Here is a 22,452-nt window from a genome sequence, read left to right on the forward strand (position 1 = left end):
CATTTGGCAAAGAGGGGAGAAGGAAAAAATTTTTGTCCAGCAATGTATATGTATATATTTGTCCTCCATTTGTGAATGAATATGGAAAATATGACACATACTAATCAGTAAACGTAAGAAAATTTCAGCTATGCCTACGTTGAAGTAGAAAATTTACATAATTATAAATTCAAGCGCTGAAGTTATCCATCTTCAAGAATCTTTCTGTGAACATGCATGCATGAGGTGCTGCAATACTTGTATTTATACCTGTGAAAGGGAACTTTTCCAGCCAATGATGCATTACAACAGGAGCAGCTAATATCACCTGCTACTCCGCTTTTGGATGGGGAATTAGAGGTTCCTACGGTTGTGCTACTGCCTTGAGCGTCCCGGGCAGTTGCTTCAGCAATCCTCCTCTCAGCAGCAGCAGCTCTCTTTTCCCTTTCAACAGCCTGTGCTCTCTTCGGTTCCTCCTGGTTGAGTATAAATCAAGGGAAGGAAAATTAGAATAGTCCAAACATTGCTTTATTTGAGAAGGTGATTTATATTAGAAAAATAATTAAAAAGAAGGCTAATCTGAAAGTTCAGAAGAGAGAATAAGTAACAAATTCAACCAAGTCACTGATAAAATTATGCTATCATGTAATATTATATGCCCCACCTCTTTGGGGATCCGTGATCCACCAACAGGTTGAGACAGTCCCTTGGAAACTGAAGGTACAGGGGCCTGGTTATGTGAAACTGCTGCAGTATTCTGGGATGGGGCAGCCTCAGCCTGCATATTGACATTGAAAAAATGTTGAAAACCAAGTATGACAAAAACTTGGAACCAGGAGATGCAAGTGAAGAAAAAAGGAAACATGTGAAAAAAAAAGAAAAAGAAATAACCAAAAATTAATGATGCAAAATCACTCAGAAGATGCAATGCAAAACAGACTTCTTTCCTGTAAATCATTACAAATATTCCTCCTAAGCATCAACAAATTCAATTCACTGAAGCCTTAGAACATAGCTTCAAGAAAATACCAAATTATAAGTCCCACTTGCCCCTTCCATTCCCCCAGACGGACACATGAACCTTCATTTGCACAAATACAGCAAATTCAAAATCTTTTCTGAACCAATATGCAGCTCAAAATGGAATATCTGATGAACCGTTATATTTTTCTTAATGTTGGGTGCAAGGTAAGAGCCTTTTTCTTCTTTCAATCATATATTCTTTCCTTTTTTTGTGTTTTTTTTTTTTTTTTTGGGGGGGGGGGGGGGGGGAGGGGTGGAGAAGTATGGGGCAGCAGGTTGATACATATTGTCTTCAATATCTCAATTGATTAATGGGGAATATTTACCTGAGCTTTCTTTTCCCTGGCTCTACGCAGTTTCTTCAGTTTCTTTGCTCTTGCTTTCCTCTTGGCTTCTTTCTCTGCCTGAGCAAGAGAAATTAAATGATGGAGACATTAATCAAAACTCAGAAGTGGATATGGAACATAAATATATCAGCAAATAAAGGACCTAAGAAGTCCAAGGACAGCGACAACCAAAGACATTAAGTGATGAGATGTTCCCCAATTGAGAAGAAAATTAATTACGAAAGAGCAAATTCTAAGAACTTGGATAAAACTTTCTATAAATATTTTCTGATGGAGCGTATGGTTGAAGGGAAGAGAAAAAGGTAGCACAATTTAATGATCCTAAGCAAGATCTGGCAGCATAAACGCATAAATCAAAGAAAATGTGCTTCTATTGACTTTAGAATTTCATGATTGATAGTTATCGAAAGATGTTTCTTCTTTATGGGAAGAAAGAATATCTCATAATTGATACTTAAGTAGAGATTTTTATTCTTTACAGGGAGAAAGAATATATTGATTGATATCCATCATGCTTAAGCCATAACTATTAATATTGTTTAATAATGCTTAATCAGAGGTTAAGCAAATCAATGTGCCAATAAGAAAATTCTTCATAAATGCTATAAGAACAGTTACAAGAGCAAGGAAAAATAACAATACCTGCAGAGCCGCTTGAGATTCCTCCATTTCTTTAGTTAAGGCACTAGGTATTTTAGCAGAATTCCAATCCCACTTATCAGGGTTTAAGGCCATGAATCATCTGAAAGTATTTCTCACTTCCTTCTCATTGGCCATCATGTATGGGGTTCGCCCTCTTTGATCCTTAACACAAGGATCTAAACCCTGCTCTAGGAGTTCCCTAACTTTTTCAGCATCTCCAGATTGTGCTGCTTCATGCAAAGATGTGGAAGCAGAAACAACTTCATTATCACTCTCGCTTGATATAACATCAGATTTTACATCAACCGATCAGATTTTGGAAGCATCCCTATAATTCAAGTTGTGCCCTAATTCCTCTTTGCATGAGTCTTGGTTGCCATTACCAATGGCGCTACCACTTAACAACAAATCTTCTTTGGTGTCTGGCGGAATTTCCTTCTCTTCCACTTCATAGACAACTTGTGTAAGCTGGTTATATATATGCTTGGCTTCCTTTAAGGTGGGCCTACGAACGGTCAATGGATCATTTCGAACAGCACAGAACTGGTGACTGAAATAAGGTTTATTCCCATTAAAAAGCACATTACGATTGCTTGAAGGAGCATGAATGAAAACACAGGAGGAAGCATCAAAATAAGACTTCCAAGAAGCAAGCAACTCTTGAATTTCCTAAATATTTATAACACAAGAATCCGTCAACCTTTGAACATGAAGAAAAACCATGAGAGTAACAGAAATAAGACAATGCTATTGAATTAAAAGGGTTTTGATGTTTGAAGCATCACTAGAACACTCGCAGGTGATCCTTTACATGGACACAACTGGAAATCTGGATGGTAATAGAACTTTAAGGATCTAATAACAAAAACCAATACGTTAATACCTTCTTCAATGCAAGTTCATTATGCCGCCGGAGTGCAGCTCCCGCAGAATTCGCAGCCTTCCCAGTTGCATCTTTGGATGACTGTTTCTTACCAGCCTTGGCCCTCACCACATATCTACATGATAATGAAAGTGATAATGCATTAACGCTCTATTCCATTAAGAAACAAGATCCTTTCTATGAATAACATTCTAACCATAACAACAGCTCTTAGGAACTCTAGATAAAAATATAAGACAGGCCTGTGGAATGTTTTGTGAGCCACAAATGAGTTACCGTCAAAGATGCACCAGCAAAGTGCCCACCACTAAAGCAGTACAATCATGAAACTTCTATTATCCTTAGTCCACATATCTAAATAGTGGTCGCGGTCATGTTTTCGATCACATCGCGTTTATCGCGTTTTCAGATATAACGAAGATCATTGCGGTCATCAAGGTCATCGCGGTCGTGAATTTTTTTTAATTTTACATAATTTTTTATAAAACATAATGATTATAATTATAATCATAAAAACTCTTGTTTAATGATTTTTAAAATATATCATACTATATATTTTATTTTCTAAAAAAACAGTATTCACAATTTTAGTTAGATTATAATAAAACATTCATATTTGATTAAGCAACAAAATTTTTGCTTGAGCCAAGTTCATATTCAATGTTAATTCTAGACAAATCAAGATATTAACAAAACATAATATATTAAATACCAAACATCTGTATTTAATAAAATTACAAACTTAAAAATATAATAATTTCAAATTCTATCAATTATAACTATTGATATATATATATTTCAAAATTTACCATATGATAGAATGACAAGGATCAAATTCTCTATTTTCATTTTAAGAGTAAAGTTGACTCCATCCCCATTCCTGTGACCTTTGTTCTTGATGCATTTGAGGATGATATATTTGTGGTGGGGGATACATTTGAGGTGGAGGATACATTTATGGTGGATAATAACTATATAAAAGTGGATAACCATATAGAGGTTGAAAATTAGGTTGTCCAGTAGATAGTAATGTCCTTGAGTACTAGCAGATGATTCACTATACTCAAAGTTACTAGAATTTGATTTCCTACCTGAAGATGAAGAACCTCTAGAAATATCATAGTGATGCTTCTTGGCTTTTCCTTTTGATGAAGTTGTATGTGCACTTTGACCCCCACTAGATTCAGTAGATGGATTTACTCCATATTCTGTCATGTTAATAAAAAGTCCACAAGTAGCAGCAATGCCAAATTCTCCTTCAAGTGGGCTATAATTTCGATTTGCATTAATATTACCACCAAAATTTGCATCATCACCATTACCATCACCATCATCTGGACTTAAACCCACACCATCATCACTCTGACTTGGTGTTGGACTTGAACTTGAATGAGACACATTCCTTTTTTGAGATTGGTGTGACTGTTCAACATTCATTTCATTATCAGAATTATTTGCAAGCAACCAATTAGAGTTTTGACCATCTAACAGAGGATTTTCTTTCTCCTGCAGCCATTTTGTTAGTAGATCATCCTCTTCAAAAATATGGTCAAGGCTAATAGGATTAAAACTATTATTTATCTCGTTAATGCTCATTTTTTTTTTATGTTTCATCCTCATCCTCATATTGTAATGGGTATATACAAGTTTATGAAGTTTTTCAAACTTCAATCTATTTCTTGCTTTGGTATGAATATAGCTAAATGTGCTTCAGTTACGTTCACAATTTGTTACAGATGTCATCTGACTAAGCACTTTGATTGCTAATTTTTGTAATTCAAGAACACAAGTGTCATATATTATCCACCACTCAGCTGTATAAAATTATTTAAATTAAATTTGAATATACTTTTCAATTAAATAATATAAATAAATTATAATTATTTAATTTACTAATTACCTGGATTCATTTGCTTCCAAGCTTTTTGTGCATGTGAAGTACTAAATGTTTCATGCTTGTCTTAGAATAATAGCAACTACATCAAATGAAAATACAATAATAAATGAATAAATAAAAATAATTTTATTTTTAATACATAAAATAAATGTCAAATTTATAAAATAATATTAAATACTAACCTGATTAATCATTCTAATTTGAGTATCTATAATCTTTCAATAACTACTTTTGTACCATCTAATGTTTCTTTAAGTACATTTTCAGAATGCTTCACTTCAAATTGAAATTATGGATTTAGATAGTAACCTACCAATAATTCATAACAATATTATATTAAAGTAATAAAAAATAAATATATGAGCAATTTAAGCATAAAAAATAAACATATTTTTTAAAATACAATCTATATTCTTCGTTTACTTACCAACTGAATGTAAGTCATAATGCATGAAACTCCATCCATTATCAATAATCTTTTCATATTTAGCAGAATAACGATAATTTTGCTGAATTGCTTGTTTAGCTCTATCCATTGTCTCGTAAATAAATTCCATTGTTGGTTTTTCATCACCATCAATAAGGCATAACGTTTTTACCAAAAGCTCATAAACTTTTAATATATCACTTGCTTTTTTTCAAAAATCTTTTCTCAAAATGATTTTTTTGGTTTCATAAGCAAGCCCTGATTTTTGTTGTCCTCATTTTGATTCTTTAAATTTCTATATATTCAATAATAAATTTTTAGAGCAATATATTTTAAATTAATATTTTAAACAATGATATCATAAAAAAGATGCTAGATTTAAATAGTTATACTAATTACTAAGTACTAACCTTTGAATTAAACATCTCTCTCAAACCTTGCTTTTGCCTTGTTATTTCTTCTAACTGTATGAAATGAGTGGCAAATCGGGTAAGAACAGGACGAAATATTTGCTTTTCTTGTGTATATTTTTTCATAAAGTTAATAGTCCAAATGTGATTGTATATAAAACAAGTCACTTTTTTTGCATCCTCCAAAATTTTTACCATATTTTTTTCTTGCCAATATCCTCAAGGCACAAGTTCAAACAATAAGTTAAACATGTTGTCCAATACAAATGATGTATCTTCTTCATTAGTCTTTTTCTTGCAGCCTTAAGTGCTGTCTCATTATCAGTGACTATTTGAACAATGTATTTTTTCTTAATTTATTCCACAGCTCCATCCAATAATCTGTAGTAAAAATTTGCATCTCTACTACGAACATTTGAGACATCTATAGATTTTTAAAAAATGGTCCCTTTACTATAATAAACAAGAAAATTAATGATATGCATTTAGTTCAAACTATTGGTCTAACCATCACATATCAAAGTGACACCCAATTTATTTCAATGAGCTTTTAATCCATTAACCCATTCATGAATTTGTTGATACTCAAACTCTAAATATACATCTGAGACCTTATAAGGTGTTGAAAGTTTCACATATTGATCAATTTCTACTATCACAGAAATCAAATTATGCAACCATGGAGAGTTTGCTAACTGAAAAGGAAGTCGATCATATATAAAAAATTTTGATACCGATTCACCTATCTTTTTTCTTAATATCTTTAAAAATGAATCGCTTATTTTTTGTTGCTTTGAACTCTTACTTCTAACTAATTCAGGTATAACCCCTCTTAATGAAAATTCAAACTTACTTGGAGTTGATTTTCTTGTTTTTTTCTCAAAATATTCAGCAACTGAGCCATGAGAGCTTCGTCCCTCTTCATGTATATTACTTCAACCACCAGTTCTTTGTCTGAATTCTTGTCTTTGGTGCCACCACTCATATTGTGATTAGATACTATCTCGCATGGCTTGTCTAGTAGTGATGTTTTCATCAATAAAACCTTCATAGTCATAGTCTTTCCCTCTTAATTGTGATAAAAATTCATCATTTATCCTTTTGTTCTCAACTTTCTTTGATTTGCTTTCTTAAAGAAGTTTCATCATACTTTCTCTTACTAAACCTATTAATAATATAGTTAAGAAAAAAGAAAAAATTAATTGTACATGTTTATGTAATTTTATAATTTTTATTGAGAAATTAACAATAATATTTTCAAATGAATTATAAAAACATAACATACCAGTAACGTTAGGCATGGTGCAACATTGTCAGTTTTATGAGCAATGTGTTCATTGAAACGTGTTATTCCTCTTTTTACAACTTTACCACAAAGTTTGCATAAAACATTTCCTTTGATATTTGGTATGGGTGCTCCAAAATGCCAACCTATATCATCACTTGGTGCGATCTCTACTCCTTTGCTTGGAAACTCTTCATGTAGTGGCATATTTACTATTTTATATAAAAACAAAATAAATTTATATTTAGAAATATTAATATTACTTATTTTATCATTAAAAATTAAATCTACATTAAATTTTTTAATTTTAATCTTAAAAGTAATAGATCGTAAAATGTTAAATTGATTAAGTAATTTAATCTTTTTGATATACTAATTGATGTAAAAAATTTTTTATCACAATTTACTCAATATATTATATAATAAATAGAATATTCAATAATTACATAAAAATAAAAATTAATTAATAAAAATTAATTTAATAACAAAAGAATTAACAACAATATAAATACCAAAACAACAAAAAAATTATTAAATTTCAAATATAAAATTATAAATTAATAAATAATAAAATCAAAATATAATATTTAATTTTAATTATTTTTTATCTAATTTATACAAAAAAATTTATTAAAAATTTTCATCTAAAATCTCTATATATTTCATATTAAATTATTAATTTTTTAATTTTTTCAATTATAAAATCTCAATCCTCTAACTAAATTTTATCAAAAAAATTTTAAAAAATTACAAAATTTTAAATTTAAATTTTAATAAAATTAATTATAAAATTAAATAAAAAAACACACACCACATCGTACCTTCCAATGCACCCAACCTCACCCAATCTCACCCCACCCCTCCACCCTACCCTCAAATGCACCTACCTCACCCAATCTCACCCCATCTCTCCACCTTACCCTTCGATGCAGCCCACCCTACCCCCACCCTAACCCCCATACAGCCCACCCCACCCAATCTCACGTCCTACCCCACCCCTCACCCTTTACCCCATCTCAAAAATTAAGAAACCGCCCCCTTCCCCCGATTCTCATTCAGCCCCAAATTCTTCTTTGCTCATCTTCATTTGATGGCATCAACGATGGATCTGTCAAATAAATTCAACCAAACTTCTTTTTTTTTTTTTATCTCTTTTTCTTACATATCTTCATCTCTCTCAGCATATTAGATTATTACAAATATAAATATCAACATTATTTTACAAATATTTCACAAAAAAATAGGTAACTTAATTTTTTTTTTTAAATTTTGATTATTGATGAAGGATTTGAAGCTAATTTGAATTTAAGTAGTTATCGATTGAATGACTGATAGTATCTAAAATTTTTAGATGGATTTTGAATATGAAAAAAGAGAGAATGAAACTAAGTTATGGGCACTGAGTAGAGATTTTTTTCTTTTGGCTTTTATTTTTATTTTTACTTTTACAATTTTCTTGTTTTATTCTGATTATAAAAAATCTTGACTGTTTGCTATTGAAATCTAAAAGCTTTTTTTTTTATTATTATAATTTATAGAGTATAGATGGAAAAAAATGAGATAGCATCAATAACAGATCGTTATTGCGACTATTTCCATTACGTCATTTTTTAGCGGCTATTACATATTGTTTTGATCGTGATTAAATTTTTTAATCGTTTTTTTTATAGCGGTGACTAGGGCTGTAAACGAGCCGAGCCGAATAGTGATAAGCTCGAGCTCGAGCTCAACTCACAATTTGAGGCTCGATATTCGGTTTGAGCTCGATCGAGTTTTATTTTTCAAGCTCGAGCTCGATTCGTGATCGAATTCGAGCTCACTCGATTAAGCTCGATTAATATACAAAAATAAGCTCGATTTGTATATTCGACAAGAGTTCGATTATTCATGCTCGAACTCAAACTCGGATTCGAAATATTTTATTAATTAAAATAATAAAAATATATTTAAATATAAAAGCTCGATTAGGCTCACGAGCTACTCGAGTCAGATATAAGAATACTCGAATTCGGCTCGATCGATAAGTCGAACTATTCGAGCTCGAGTTCGACTCGACAATAATCGAACCGAATTTGAGTTTTTTTCGAATCGAACTCGAGTAACTTGTGAGTACTAATATATCATTTACATCTCTAACAGTGACGGACGATGACGCTACCGCTATTTCATGATTGTTATTCCGCTATAGCATCGCTATTTGAATTCCTGCCTTAACCCCCTTAATCAAAGCTTCCAATCTCTCAATCACCTCATTTTCTCTTAAGCACCCACCATTACCATTCCACACTTCTTCGTCATTCTCATATGAAACACTTTCCGACTCGTTCAATATTAAGATTTCCAAATTGAAATTCTCTCTCCCGTTTGAAGACGGATAAACAACTTCTGCCTAATATTTCCAATGGATCCCTTGTGCTCATCATTGCGAGGATAAGCTCCCTTGTCAGCTTCATCCTCGGATCCTGAAATACTCGAAACCTCATAGTCTTTGAAAGAATCCGCAGTCAACTCATCAAAATCTTCTTCCTTTTCAATATCCTTTCCAGCAGTGCTTAATTTTACCTATATAATCGAATGAAACGAAATTCTGAATTGTTCTCTATTGGCAATTGGGTAAATTAATAACTAATTTTTTAAATTCCTATGTTAATTTCATTGGCTAGCATAAAAAAAAAAAGATAATCTTCTTTTAAGAACGTAAAATAAATCAAATTTAAAAGAAAAAAGGCGAAATATTTACGTTAAAACGATGAATGTCGGATTTGAAGTAGAAGCGCTGGTCCTGGAGAGAGTCAAACTCAGCTTTGCAGGTGTTGCAAGTCCATCTAGGCACAACGACGCCGTTTTTGGAACTCTTTTCTTCCCTGTCGTCGGTGTTATTTTGTTTTTCAGGAGAATAATTCTCAGATATTGAGAGAGGCTCCAAGACTGAAGTTAAAGAAGGAGAAAGTAAGCGACACGAATCGAAGAAGTCGGCTGGGAGGTCGAATATCGAACGCTGTCATTTTTCGTTTGAACTCGTGAAGGCAGAGACAAAGGCGAGAGGCTCGGTCGCCATAGTTGCGGACTTTGTTCCGGTTCAGTTCAGGATTTTCAAGCTGCAGTTTTGTTTAATATAGTTCGCCGATTGATGTTCTCTAAGATTTTGGGCCGATCGGTCCAATCAAAAGGAGTTTTTATTTGGGCTTGAGCCCATGGGTTTGCTTCAGTCTTCAGCAAAACGATGGCAGCCCTTCAATTGTAAATGAATTTTTTTTTTCAATTTCGTCCACCTAAATATTCTCTGACTTCTTATAAATTTATTCATCGATAGTACTATAGTATGAGATTTTGAAATTGTTCATGGATTATTAGCTCACCGACAAAATGGAATGGAGATTTTGGAGGGGTGGCTGCTGTCATTGTTCATACTGAATTATTTGTCAACTGTTAAATCGGATAAAAACCCGAGGAGAGAGAGAGGAAGGAACATCAAAGCACGTGCCATGGATCTTTTAAACTTCTTTTTCCTCCTGATAATGACTTCCTGGTAAACGTTTGACCTGGAGATAAATAATACTGTGCTGCTAAAATTAAGCATAACCGATAAACATGTCTCCGTGGTAAAGGTCTTTTATTCAACGTGTTATAGCATTATTATGTTTATCGTATTGCCATAAGACCAGCAGCAGTAAGCTCCGTTTGAAGCCCATTTGAGTGGCTGTCACTACCAGACACATCACACATGAAGCAGCCTGCCCTACCAATGTGCTGTTAAAATCCCATTTTGGCCACCAAGTTTTTTTTTTATTAATTCTTTTATTAAATTTCGAATAAGGACAACGAGACTTTTACCAAGTGTAACGTGGCAATGACATTAGAAAACGGTTATGCCATAAGTTGATGGTTATAGTACGATTTCATTAGAAATAAATTGGTAATTGGAGTTGGAGTATCAAATGCTTCTTATCGTTAAGGGACACCCAATATCTTTAGTGCTGGGAAGACTTTTATGGGGTAAGGATCATGCGGGCTATAACACTGATAAATGTTGGAGGAATTTAAATTATTAGATGAAAATAGAAGATCATGGCCGACTGGCAGTCCACACTGAACATGCAAGAATAAGAAGGCTCCCCATTTGCGTCCACAAGTACAGCACTTGTGCCTTGCAGTAACGACGCCCCCACAACATAAAATAAAAATGTTTTCCCAATTATAAAGCTACTACTTAATTTTGCCAGAAATAATATTGCTTTCCAGCTTGTGGCCTAATCTATTCGCCGCACAAAAAAAAAGGAACCTGGAAATATTAGTAACCATGGGGGACATGGACAACCAAAAAAGAAAACCAGATTTTTAAAAAAAGTTCGGTCCCTACAGAAATGAAAAGTGGAGCCCATCACCACAGTCTTTCCACGTGCGCTAACTGACAATCCTGCCATCCATTCGCTTCCAGCCCACCGCCATCGCCCATCGTAGTACAATCTAATGTCTTCTTACAAGATTTAATCTAATCTAATCCAGCTAAGTTTTAGATTTGTGATAAATGGAAACCGATTATTCCAACAGCAAAATAAATAAAAAAATAAACAAACACTAAGAAAATGTAATTAACAAAAAAAAGAAAAAAAAAAAAACACCGTTCTTCCTCTTCACACCCAGATGCTGCCAAAGTCCGCAGCTAGCTCTCAAAATCTCACCTTCCGTCCTTGACCCGACCCGACCTCTTAAATTAAAATCCAAAATAAATTAAAAATAAAAAGCCCTCTCTAATAAAAACAACAATTCAAAAAAAAAAAAAACTAAAAAAGAACAAATTAACAGACCGGCATAATTACGATTCAGGACAAGAGAAATGACGACACGAAAATGGAAATGACAGCGAAAATAATAGTGCGCAACAACGGGGCACTCACGTGACCAGCAGTATTATCCGAGGTGCTGTTCTCTGAGGATCCAGCTGGCGAATCAGCCGGAGATCCGGCGGGAGTTTCAGTTGGTGGAGCTGGTGGTGAAGCGGCTAGTGGTGATGGTGCTTCGGACACTGGAGATGGACTTGGAGACACAGAGGGTGTCGGTGAAGGCGAAGAAACTGGCTCCGGAGCAGGTGCTGGCGACGGCGATTTGCCGAACAACTCGGAAGGAAGCAAGACGTTGTCAACCGTGAAAATGACGACTGGTGGAGAGTCAAAAACCGCCTCGGCGACTCTGGATGGGCCAACTCCGGTATGAAGCGTGACTGAGTCGCCGGCGGTCGTAACTGTCAGATCGAACTTTCCAGCACCGTTAGTCGCCAATGTTTTAATCGGATCTTTCGTCGTCTTCAATGTTCCCTTTGGTTTGTAATCTGGAGAGGCGTCATACTCTAGAAGCGAGACTTGATCGGCATTGGTGAGCTTGCTCAGATCAGGGACACCTTCGGCTTTAAAAGCTTCATCGGACGGCGCAAATATGGTCAAACCTTTATCAAGCGCTGACTCATAAGTCTTAAGCACTCCACTACTGATTAGCAAATTAGCAAAAGTCTTGCAGCCGGCTTTCTCGAGTAAACCGGTAATGTTGACGCCAGAAGCCGACGGGGCCGGAGCATTTAAGATTCCCGGAGCAATAATCGGAGCGCTGATCTCGATAATAGAGATATTGTAGGGAATCTGCTTAACGGACTTGGTGTAAGAGGAGTCGAGTTTGGAGCCAGGAATTGCGGAGCCAAAGCCAACTTTTCCACCTTGGAGATCGGTGATGTTGACAAACCCGAGGTTTCCAGGGGCATTTCCGGTGGTTTGATAAAGAGTGGTAGTGAGGGTGGTTCCTTTGGAGATTTGGTGGAGCTTTTGTGGGTCATAATAATCTAGAAGAATGTGAAGGCTAAGGATGTTTTTGACGACGGAAAGGGGGTGTTTGGCTGTAAGGGCAGACATAGCCCCATTGTTAAGGACAAGGCAAGTGATTGTTTCTCGGGTGTTGATTTCATCGGCCAGCTTTGTTTGGGAGAGGAAGCTGTTGTAAACAGAGTAATCTGGGAAACCTTCGAGAATGGCAGTTATATTGTGGGCATTGGCTGCAATAGCAACTAGAGAGAGCGAAAAAAGGAAGAGGTTGAGTCGGTGAAATGCGCCCATCGTGAACGTCGAAGAGATCGGCAGAGGTAACTCAGTGAAGAAGCAGAGTCTGAGATAATGCGTGGAAGAAGAGGAAGCGCTAAAAAAAGAGAAAGTTGGGAGGAGGGTTAGAATTTGAACCAGGGTTGAGTTAGACTACGGTTTAGTTAGTTGTTGTAGGGAATGGGGCCACGTGGGAGGGGTCAGGCATGCTTTGGCTACAGCTGGAAATGTAAAGGGGGTTCTGTTCTGTGGGTGAAATGCTTTCGTATTTTTTTTTTCCTCTTTTGGGAGGTGAATTGACAATAATGGACTTTGCCTTTTAGATTGAAGCTATCCGTTATAGTGGCGGTGATGATTGGTTTAAACGGGCTTTATAACGGCTATTAACCCAAAGGCTTGCAACGTCTCTTGGGTTGGCTTGATTACGCCTTACGCGTTGACGTTGATTCAACCCATGGTCAATTCTTAGTTGATTAACTTTGAAAGTTGATGCCTAAAACCTTATCTAAAAATGGCCGAGTTTCGCGACCTGCGTCGTGTGAAGAATTCTAATGAAAACGGCTAGTATCAATATCAATTGGTTCTTACTTCTCATCTCGTGAAAATTGAGCAAATAAACGACTAACCATTCAAAACAATTTATCTATAAAATAAGAAATAATCATGTTATTGTTTATTCGTTCATTTAAGTAATTTCCTATTGAAAAAAAAAAAAAAACACTTAACTATGCTACTAGCTGAAGAAATTTAGACAATCCTTACTAAATGGTTATCTTTTTCTGTGATCCACGAAACTAGAGGAAAGGAGATGGTAGGGATCAATCTATGTCTTAAATGTCTTCTTAAAATTATAAGCCTTCTAAACGTTTGTATTTTCTATAATTTGGTGTGCAGTTTTCTTTTGTAGTAGGTTCCCTTTTTTTTTTAAATAATAAATTTCACATTTGTCTCAAAAAAAAAATTTTATGATTGTGAAGTAATGAACAATAATCTCAAAGGGTTTTACAAGAATTATCATAATTAAATCTTAAATCTATTATCACAACAATTTTGCGTTTTGATGGTAATAATTAAATAGTTTACCATATATATCATATATCAATTGGTGATAATAAATTTGTTTTAATTCAATTTTTGATTTTACATCGACATTTTTTATATATGTTGCTATCAAAATTAAAATTTTAATATATATTTTTTTTGAAATAATATTTTGATGATTTTGTTTTAAACTATGTTTCTTATAATGACAATGTCATATTAAAATTTATTGAATATGTCTTAACATAATTCACTGAATTTACTGTGATTTTGATGTTTGACTGTTTTTATAGTCGAGTTGGTTAAGTTGTTTTTGCGTTATTATTGGTTCAAATTATGTGTTTCTTTACATAAATTCCCATCGTATTAATTAAGTAATTGCTTAAAAACTCTAATGATTCATCCAAAGAATTGTCCTTTTATACAGCTAATACCCCACCCCAAGTCCCACATCCCCCCTCCCAATCTCAGATTCTCAAGCATCTAAATTCAAATCTTCCCTTTTTGGTCCTTTTTGTCTGGCCCTCAAATGTCCTACAAAATAAAAGTATAATATTTTTTCTGTACAAAAAAAAAAAAATGATTCAGCCTTTCTTCAACAATAATGCAAATCTTCATTGCTAAACTAAGCAGTAGAAAATGGTTTCTACTTGAGCATGGAGGCCAATTACGCTTGTGGCTTGGCATCAACAGCGTTATTCTAAAAAACGCCAGCTGTTCCCAATTGAAATTCTGTTAAAATAAAATAAAATAAACAGCATGACCTTTCTTTGCGACAATAATGCACTAATTTATGGGGGGGCATCTTTCCATGCCTCCGATTGAAGCAACACAAGCAAATCCTTTGTCAGCTGTAAAATTTTCTTCATTCACAAGATTTAACCTTTTGACAAACCTAAAGCAGGGAGCATAAATTTCACATGGTGATGGCATCTGTCTCTATCGCATGAATGTCATTGACAAAAATAAAAACTATAAGAAAGAGGTTGAAAATAACAATGGGTTGGCCGGGTTTGTAATTGCAAAGGCAATTTACCTGTTATAGGAAGTAAGGAGAAAGGGTATGAAATATATATTTGGGTTGGACCATTGAATTTGATATATGAAAGCTTAAATTGTCGGCAACAAAATTGTTTAGCATTGCATGTCACGTGACAAATGACAATGACCCCATTAAGATTTAAAAAAGGAAATTTCGAAGCGGAATTTTGTATTTTATCCATCTATAATGGTAGAGAGGGAAGGAGAGAAATACAGGGTAGATTTATCTGGGCCGAGCTATCACGGGGGATTCAGGATTGAACTTTCTCTTCTCAATCATTACTAGGCCGAACTTCAAATCTGGTTATATTTGGACTGAGATCAGTTGATATATGGGCCTAAAATCACTAATCATTTCCACTTAAAAGATTCGATCCAACAATAACAAACGACAAAACAATAAGCAACAATGGGACGCATGGTGCTCGTCCAACAGTCCACCTGTTATTGCTGACATGCAGAACCGGGGCCCCCGCCCCGTTGCTTAAAGTTGGACCAAGCATAACTGAAATCAGTGACGTGTTTTCCTCTGCTCATTGATAGTGCCAGGCAATCAATCTGACAATCAGCGTGACCCACAGTCGAAAACTTTTCACCCTCTTGAATAACCCCACTCTGTCACGATTCCATTGGACCGTTCAATTCACACGCCGTTTTGGAGAGGTGAACTTGACCAAAGAAACTGAATTTTGCCTGCGGGAGACTGTGAAAGGCTGCTTTTGTCAGGATCCAGACACGCCCTTTAACCTCACTTTATGTCACACTCGTCGCTCCTTTCAGAAAACTGGACCGAGCAAGTGATCATGTTTAAGCTCAAGCAACTCTCTTTTGAAAATTCACTTTTCAGTTTTCACAAATCCCCGTCTCATTTTTTCCTTCTATCACTATTGAATTTTCTATTTTGCAACGTTCTAACACAACCCATATTAATCATCTTCGGTTCGGTCTGTTTCTATAGTTCCTTTAGTTCGTCGCCAATGGAGGCCCAACGGGTTCAAAGCCCACCTCTTCCAGATTCTGGTATTCTCTTTCTACATATGTATAGCAAATAGGAGTTAAAATTTGAGAATTTCAAGTTTTTTGTGGTTTGTTTAATTAATTTGAGCATGTTCTTAATTTTAGGTGGTGGTGCAAGTGGGACCCAGAAGAGGTCGGAGGAGAAGGGAGGGACGGTGAAGATAGAAGATGAGGAGGAGAAGAAGGAAGGATCACCGTCGATCAAGTTGGGCCTTGGGATTGATGGAAACATGTCGGAGAAACCCGTGATCGAACATGGAAAGTGTGCGTTTACGACAACACAGTTGCATGAGCTGCAATTACAAGCTCTTATCTTTAAGTACATAGCGGGTGGAATCCCAGTTCCTCTCAACCTTGTTATGCCCATTTGGAAAACCGTTGCTTCCTCCTTTGGCTCTGCTCATGGCGGTATTTATGAACAGTATCCAAGCTGTAAGCTTTCTTCTTTTTAACTTTTCTCTTGCCTAGAGTCAGGTTTTTTTTCTTTTTTTTTTTCATGGAATTTGAGGTGGGATTTTTTTATTGGTTTTCTTGTGTTTTCTGTTTGCTTTTTAGATATTTCTGTTTCCTTTTTCTGTCATGAATTTGTCAAAATAATTTCATTCGGATTTTGTATCTCTTTTTTACTGGGGAGTTCAAAGATTATTAGTCTTAAAAATTGTTGGTTTTTTTTTTCTTTCTTTTTTTTTTTCATTTCTTTAAAGATAGTTATGTTCAATTCTCTGAAAGAAAAAAAGGAAATAAAAAAAAGATGTTTTGATGCTTGTTTGGCTTGGAATGTGAAAAGGTCTTGTGTTAATTGTTAGAAATTTCAATTATTCCTGGAAAATTGAGTCTTGTGCCTTCTTGAACTTTGAATTTGAGGTTCATTAAGGATTATACCACTTTGCCACTAAGAATTTCAACGTTAGTAAGTAGGAGTATAAAATGAATTCTGTCAATAATAGTTTAAATTTAGCTTGACAGATGTTTGAAGGGAGTTCTTTGTCAATACAATGATTTGGTTTCAGTAATGTGAATTTGGATGAAGAATTTGAGTACTGATTTCGCTTTTTTTGTTTCAGTTGTAGGAATCAGTCCTCAAGGATTTGATTATAGGAACATGATGGATCCTGAGCCAGGGAGGTGTAGAAGAACAGATGGGAAGAAATGGAGGTGCGGTAAGAATGTGATTCCTGATCAGAAGTACTGTGAGCAGCACATGCATAGGGGTTGTCGGCGTTCAAGAAAGCCTGTGGAACCTTCTCAAATTACTTTGCCTGATACAACGCTACTAAAAAGTTCAAATAAAGAATCAGAAAACTCAAAAAACCATTCAACTCCTGTAAGTGTTCTTCACATGAAGCCAACTTATTGTAAGACCAGCACCAGCCATGAGACCGCTGCTATGGATAGCAACAATGTATGCAGCAATAGAAACTCCATTTCTATCAATGCCACCACTAGTAGTACCATCATCGTCGCAACAAACAACGGCATCAAAAATAATAGCAAAAGGAACAAAAGCTCCCCAAATACTAGTAAGAGGGGTGAAGATAAACTCTCTGTTAGCAACAATAATATGATCATCAGAAGCAGCAAGGCTGGAAACAAAGCCGCTGTTGGTAATAGTATATCTCTCGGTGTTGGCTTTTCTCCAAAAAGCGTTCTTCAAGTTAGTCTCATTAAAGCTGAAATAATGCTCTTGTTATATCATTCTGTCACCCGTCTAAACCCTTCTGATTTGGCTATAAAAACAGATATGTTATACATCATTTAATCTATAAGCCTTTTGAGTTTGCAATTAAACTACATGGGTTCATGGTTTTTTCTTGTAGGAATCATTTGATGGTCCCCTTTGTTTGCCACTCTTATATGTTAGCATGTAATCTGTTAGCCAAAAGATTTTTAGAAGATAATTTTTGATAGAGAAGAACCTTTTTATGTTATTCTACCTTTTTTACTGTATCATTTCAGTTTTGGCAGTTCACACTTATAATATACATGCTCAAAAGTACTGGGCTACATGAAGTTTTTACCGTAACCATTGCTGTTAGTGCTTTTATTATTTGAATAGAATCTGTTCTAATTACCTAGTGTTGTTATGCACATCCCTTGTAGGACCTTTTTTATGCTAAATAGAATGACTTGTTATTATTTTTCGGTGCTAGGCTGCAGCAGTTCCTGTGTTCACAAAAATGAGATAGGACTTGAACCAGGGAGGTGTAGGAGAACAGATGGGAAGAGATGGCGATGCAGCAGGGATGTTATTCCTGATCAGAAATATTGTGCCCGGCACATGCACAGAGGCGCAAGAAAGCAAGTGGAGGTTTCTCAGCCTGTTGCCATTCCCTCTATCGGTGATTGTCCACCTAGTAGATCAACAATAGCCAACAAAGCAGCTTGTGGAGTCCTTAGCACAAGCCTTTCTATGTCAATTCCAAGTCCTGGGCTCATTACACAAGATGAAAAGAGTATGAGCAGCAGCAGTGAGACTACCATCAGTGACACCACCATCACTGCGATCGAGAATGGTAACTTCTCTTGATGTGATCTTATTTGGAAGGTTAAACTTTTATGAGTTTGGATCCAACTTTTATGCCAACTTGAGATGATTCAGGTGTTTCTTCATAAGACAAAACGAGAATATTAGGTGTCATTCTGCAGTGATCTATACTCATGAAGTTGGGGGAAGATGGGAAATTTTTTGATGTGATATCTGAAATCATTCTCATGTACCAATTGACTGGCCAATTGTTGAATTGAAAATCTTGTTAAGAAAAGAAAGGGCGCCTCATTTTGCGTTTCAGTTTGGGCAAAAACCTTCATATCTGGCCTTGTAATAGGTTTATTGATATCACACCAATGTACTTAATTTCCCTGTTAGAAGATTTCTATATGCTATCTTTTACTGCAGTTGCCATTACTTACAATGAATCTAAGAGTTTGTAGTGTTTCTTGCGTCCATCCCAGTTTTGTAACAATTTGAAAGAATCTTGAAGCAACCCCTTAAGTTTCTTTAGATGGATACAAGAGAAGCAAAGAAAAAAAAAACTGATGTAATTTGGAGTTATAGTTTGAAAGGATATATATATATATATATATATATATATTTATATATATATATATACATCAAAGTTAATGTTAGGAATGATTTCTAAATAATTTAATGAAATGTTAAATATAACATTTAAATTTTTAAAAAAATTTAATATTGTATTTAAATTATGAATATATTAATTAATAAGGTAAAATTAATATGATAATATAGTTAGTTTCAAATGGTAAAGTTAAGATAATGTAGTTAATTTCAAATGAGAATCCCTAAAGAACATAGTTTTGTTCAAGTACTCGTATGTATCTTCCTTCAAATATTCTTCATGGTGAAGAAATCACTTGATATTGGTGCAAGGTCAGATTCCAATGTTAGTCTTCATCATGGTTTTTTCCTACATGAAAACAAAGCTGATTTTGTTCAATGCTTCTCGATCTTTTTGTTCAAACAGGATTTCACCATCAAACACTATTCCAAGTCGACTCCAGAAGAACACTTGCAAGGGATTCAAGCCCCAAGCCAGAAACCAGTTTCTGCAGTGCCCTTGGTTTTATTATAGGAACGACGAGTCATCATTCCAATCCCAACTCACAAACGCAACGCATATTCAGGGGCCTCATGTGGGTCTCAAAACGTGCTAAACAGCCCATGGATAAGCATTTTTATGGGCTTCATCAAGAAAGTGGACTTCCAATGAAGTGGTTAGTACTGCTATCTTGGGTTCTTGGTTGTTTGTTTATATTTTTGTTGGTAAGATAGAAAGAGTTTCATACTCGAATAGGTTTCACTGTGCACTATCTGATAAACTGGAGAAGTTGAGCAAATATCAATGGAAGAAGTTTGAGGAGGAAAATAGAGAGCAAATACTCCCCCCAATAGATCCTCGAGCCATTCAGGTTGTGTCCATTGCTAGGAAGATACTTGAAGCAACGGATAAAGGATTGGTGCTCCAACACCAGCACATTATCATTGCACAAACCTCTCAAAGTTCAAGGCTGCTTAACAAAAAAGCCTTGGCTATAGGTTTCATAACATTAACAAAAGTGTCTTTCCATAAAAACCTTGCCAAATACCCGCTTTGGTCTTCTACATTCACAGGCAAATTGTACTCTACTCTTGTAATATTTGACAGCCTAATGGCGTTACAAATGAAACTATTGGAAGTCCTACCTTTTGCAGGTACCTGTAGGATCTGCATTCTTAATTATCCAAGGGTGTTCCATGATCTTCTGAAGAGAGAGCCGTTTTGAGGAGTCCTTCACAAGAAGCTGCAAATAAGATTCAAGGACCCTATTCAGAATTAAAAATGTCAAATTGTACAATCATTCTTCATAACCAATGTCTATGTAAAGTAGTCGAGAGACTAGCAAGCATAGTCACCCGGCTGATGAGATTTTTAGCCTCCATTGAGACATCAGGAGTGGATGGGAAGCTCAGGTCAACTTTCATAATCCTGTATAGAACAAGCTTGATTCACTATCTTAATTATCACACCCATATTCCAATCCACATTAGATAAAAAAAAGCATAAACCACCATTCTACCTACCTCTTGAATGTGTCACTTTGACTCTCGGCCTCGAAAGGAGGAGCACCACAGAGGAACTCATAACAAAGGATGCCCAAAGTCCAATTATCAACTGCATAATCATGAGCTTTGTTTTCCACCATTTCTGGAGCTAAATAATCCAATGTTCCACACATTGTGTGTCTCTTGTTTTTTGACTGTACGGACCATCCAAAATCTGCAATCTTTAACCGGCCCTATAGATGCAGTCATAATGGAGTTACTTTCACTCGAACACAATTCGAGAACATATCAGAACATTAAACCCAATATTTAATTCCATATAAAAAAACCATGTTCGATCAGTACATATCCTAGAGACCAATTTTTACTTCTAAAAGGGATTTTCTCAATACTTCACAGGTATGCAAAAGAAGTGGATGCCAAATTGAGAAGAGAAAAAAAAATACTGCGGCTTACCTCATGATCAAGCAACAAATTTTCTGGCTTGATATCTCTGTGAATTACGTGTTTCTCATGACAATATGCCAACGCTTTTGTCAGACTTGCAATGTACTGAAAAAGTTTTCAGAATATAAATATAAAAACTCAAAAACTGTGAATAACTAGAAGCCGAAATCTTTGTATAATTCGAAAATAAACGAGAAAAAAACGATTAGATTGGGCCATTACCGTGGCAGCTTGCTTCTCACTGAGAAAACCATTTTTTCTAAGCTCCTTATAGAGCTCACCCCCATGAGCATACTCAAGAATCAAGAAAATACGTTCGCTATCATGAAACCAGCCGTAAAGGCGAAGTATATTAGGGTGGCGAAGACTGGTTTGAATTTCCATTTCTCTCCTCAACTGATGGTGGATCCTGTATTTCTCTATTTGTTCCTTGAATATGACTTTCAATGCCACTATGTATTTGCTCTACCAAAAAATTTGAATCCTTTCAGAAATGAAATAAAGAGAGAAGAGGTATGAATTCAATGAAAAAGAAAATGGGAAGAGAGGAAACGTATACCTTGACTTCTCTGGCGAGATAGACTCTACCGAATTTCCCTTTGCCCAAGGGTTTTCCGATCTCGAAGTCTTGTAGGGACCATTCTCGTTTTCGATTTCCTTCTCCTTCTTCTCTTTGAGAAATCATTCTCCTGATTCCCAGACGATGCCAAAAGGAAGGAGAAGCAGCGATTTGGGGGAAGATCGGGAATTTGAATTTTAGAACCCGCCGATGTCATTTGGGCCCAGAGTTCCCATAGGCCGAGGCTGCAGCCCAGATAACTTAAATTATATTAAAAAAATAATATATTAATTAATAAATTTATAATTTAAATAATATTACATTAAATACTTAACTGTAATTTAGAATTTATTATGTTAAACTCGGTTGCGTTGTTTTGAAGAATCTCCGGGAACAGAGTCCAGCAACCAGGGGCATTTTAGGCTTTTTGGGGCAACAAGCAACACGTCTGCTTTAAAATCGGTCTCAAAACCCAAAAAGCCTTTCGGTGTATGTCGTAGAGTAGAATAGATCCGGCTCGATGTTTTTCACCACTTTGGACACCATTGGGCTGTTCTATTCTCGGCTTACTTTCAGCAGGATCATGGGTCGCCGTGGAGATTTTGATAGTCCAACCTTGTCCGGGCTTACGGCAGGTTTAATTGGGACCATAATGAGCTCAGCATGAGGTTCAAAAACAAGGTAACTTTCCACCCATAGTTTCCCCCGGCCCTGAAGGGATTACATTTATTTATCCCCCTGTTTGTTCAACAGTAGTGATCAGTATGATGTAAGGATAAGGTTTTCTAGTTTTTTATGAACCATTAT

At 35.4% G+C, this 22,452-nt stretch overlaps 3 protein-coding genes and 1 pseudogene across 5 annotated transcripts; 1 reads left to right on the forward strand and 3 right to left on the reverse strand.

Moving 5' to 3' along the window:
- Positions 1-23: 23 nt before the first annotated feature.
- On the reverse strand, positions 24-10,637 carry LOC111305912 (uncharacterized; annotated as a pseudogene). The gene is made up of 9 exons (XR_016331415.1): positions 9,634-10,637; positions 9,083-9,455; positions 5,609-5,623; positions 3,117-3,181; positions 2,875-2,989; positions 1,992-2,660; positions 1,329-1,406; positions 644-757; positions 24-455 (listed from the first exon to the last, which is right to left on the reverse strand). The product of XR_016331415.1 is annotated as an uncharacterized LOC111305912 (transcript).
- A 70-nt stretch (positions 10,638-10,707) lies between these two features.
- Positions 10,708-13,098, reverse strand: LOC111305913 (fasciclin-like arabinogalactan protein 8). Its single transcript, XM_022903782.2, has one exon. The coding sequence runs from the start codon at positions 12,992-12,994 to the stop codon at positions 11,717-11,719; it is 1,278 nt and encodes a 425-aa protein (XP_022759517.2). The 5' UTR covers positions 12,995-13,098; the 3' UTR covers positions 10,708-11,716.
- A 2,712-nt stretch (positions 13,099-15,810) lies between these two features.
- On the forward strand, positions 15,811-19,008 carry LOC111305914 (growth-regulating factor 9-like). Of its 2 annotated transcripts, none has more exons than XM_089750982.1 (4): positions 15,811-16,078; positions 16,181-16,507; positions 17,140-17,729; positions 18,226-19,008. In XM_089750982.1, exons 1-4 carry the CDS (start codon positions 15,814-15,816, stop codon positions 18,259-18,261), a joined length of 1,218 nt encoding a protein of 405 aa, XP_089607108.1. In that variant the 5' UTR covers positions 15,811-15,813; the 3' UTR covers positions 18,262-19,008. The 2 variants fall into 2 exon arrangements, with proteins under 2 accessions (XP_089607108.1, XP_089607107.1); XM_089750981.1 differs by having other exon boundaries at positions 15,826-16,078; positions 17,140-17,679.
- A 1,104-nt stretch (positions 19,009-20,112) lies between these two features.
- AUR3 (ataurora3) lies at positions 20,113-21,811 on the reverse strand. The gene is made up of 6 exons (XM_022903784.2): positions 21,646-21,811; positions 21,309-21,551; positions 21,096-21,191; positions 20,658-20,872; positions 20,490-20,562; positions 20,113-20,377 (listed from the first exon to the last, which is right to left on the reverse strand). The coding sequence occupies exons 1-6, from the start codon at positions 21,769-21,771 to the stop codon at positions 20,276-20,278; spliced, it is 855 nt and encodes a 284-aa protein (XP_022759519.1). The 5' UTR covers positions 21,772-21,811; the 3' UTR covers positions 20,113-20,275.
- Between the last annotated feature and the right edge of the window lie 641 nt (positions 21,812-22,452).

The sequence above is a fragment of the Durio zibethinus genome, chromosome 21, assembly GCF_047325235.1.
Source record: "Durio zibethinus cultivar Kanyao isolate XHJ-2024 chromosome 21, ASM4732523v1, whole genome shotgun sequence".
Lineage (NCBI taxonomy): Eukaryota > Viridiplantae > Streptophyta > Magnoliopsida > Malvales > Malvaceae > Durio > Durio zibethinus.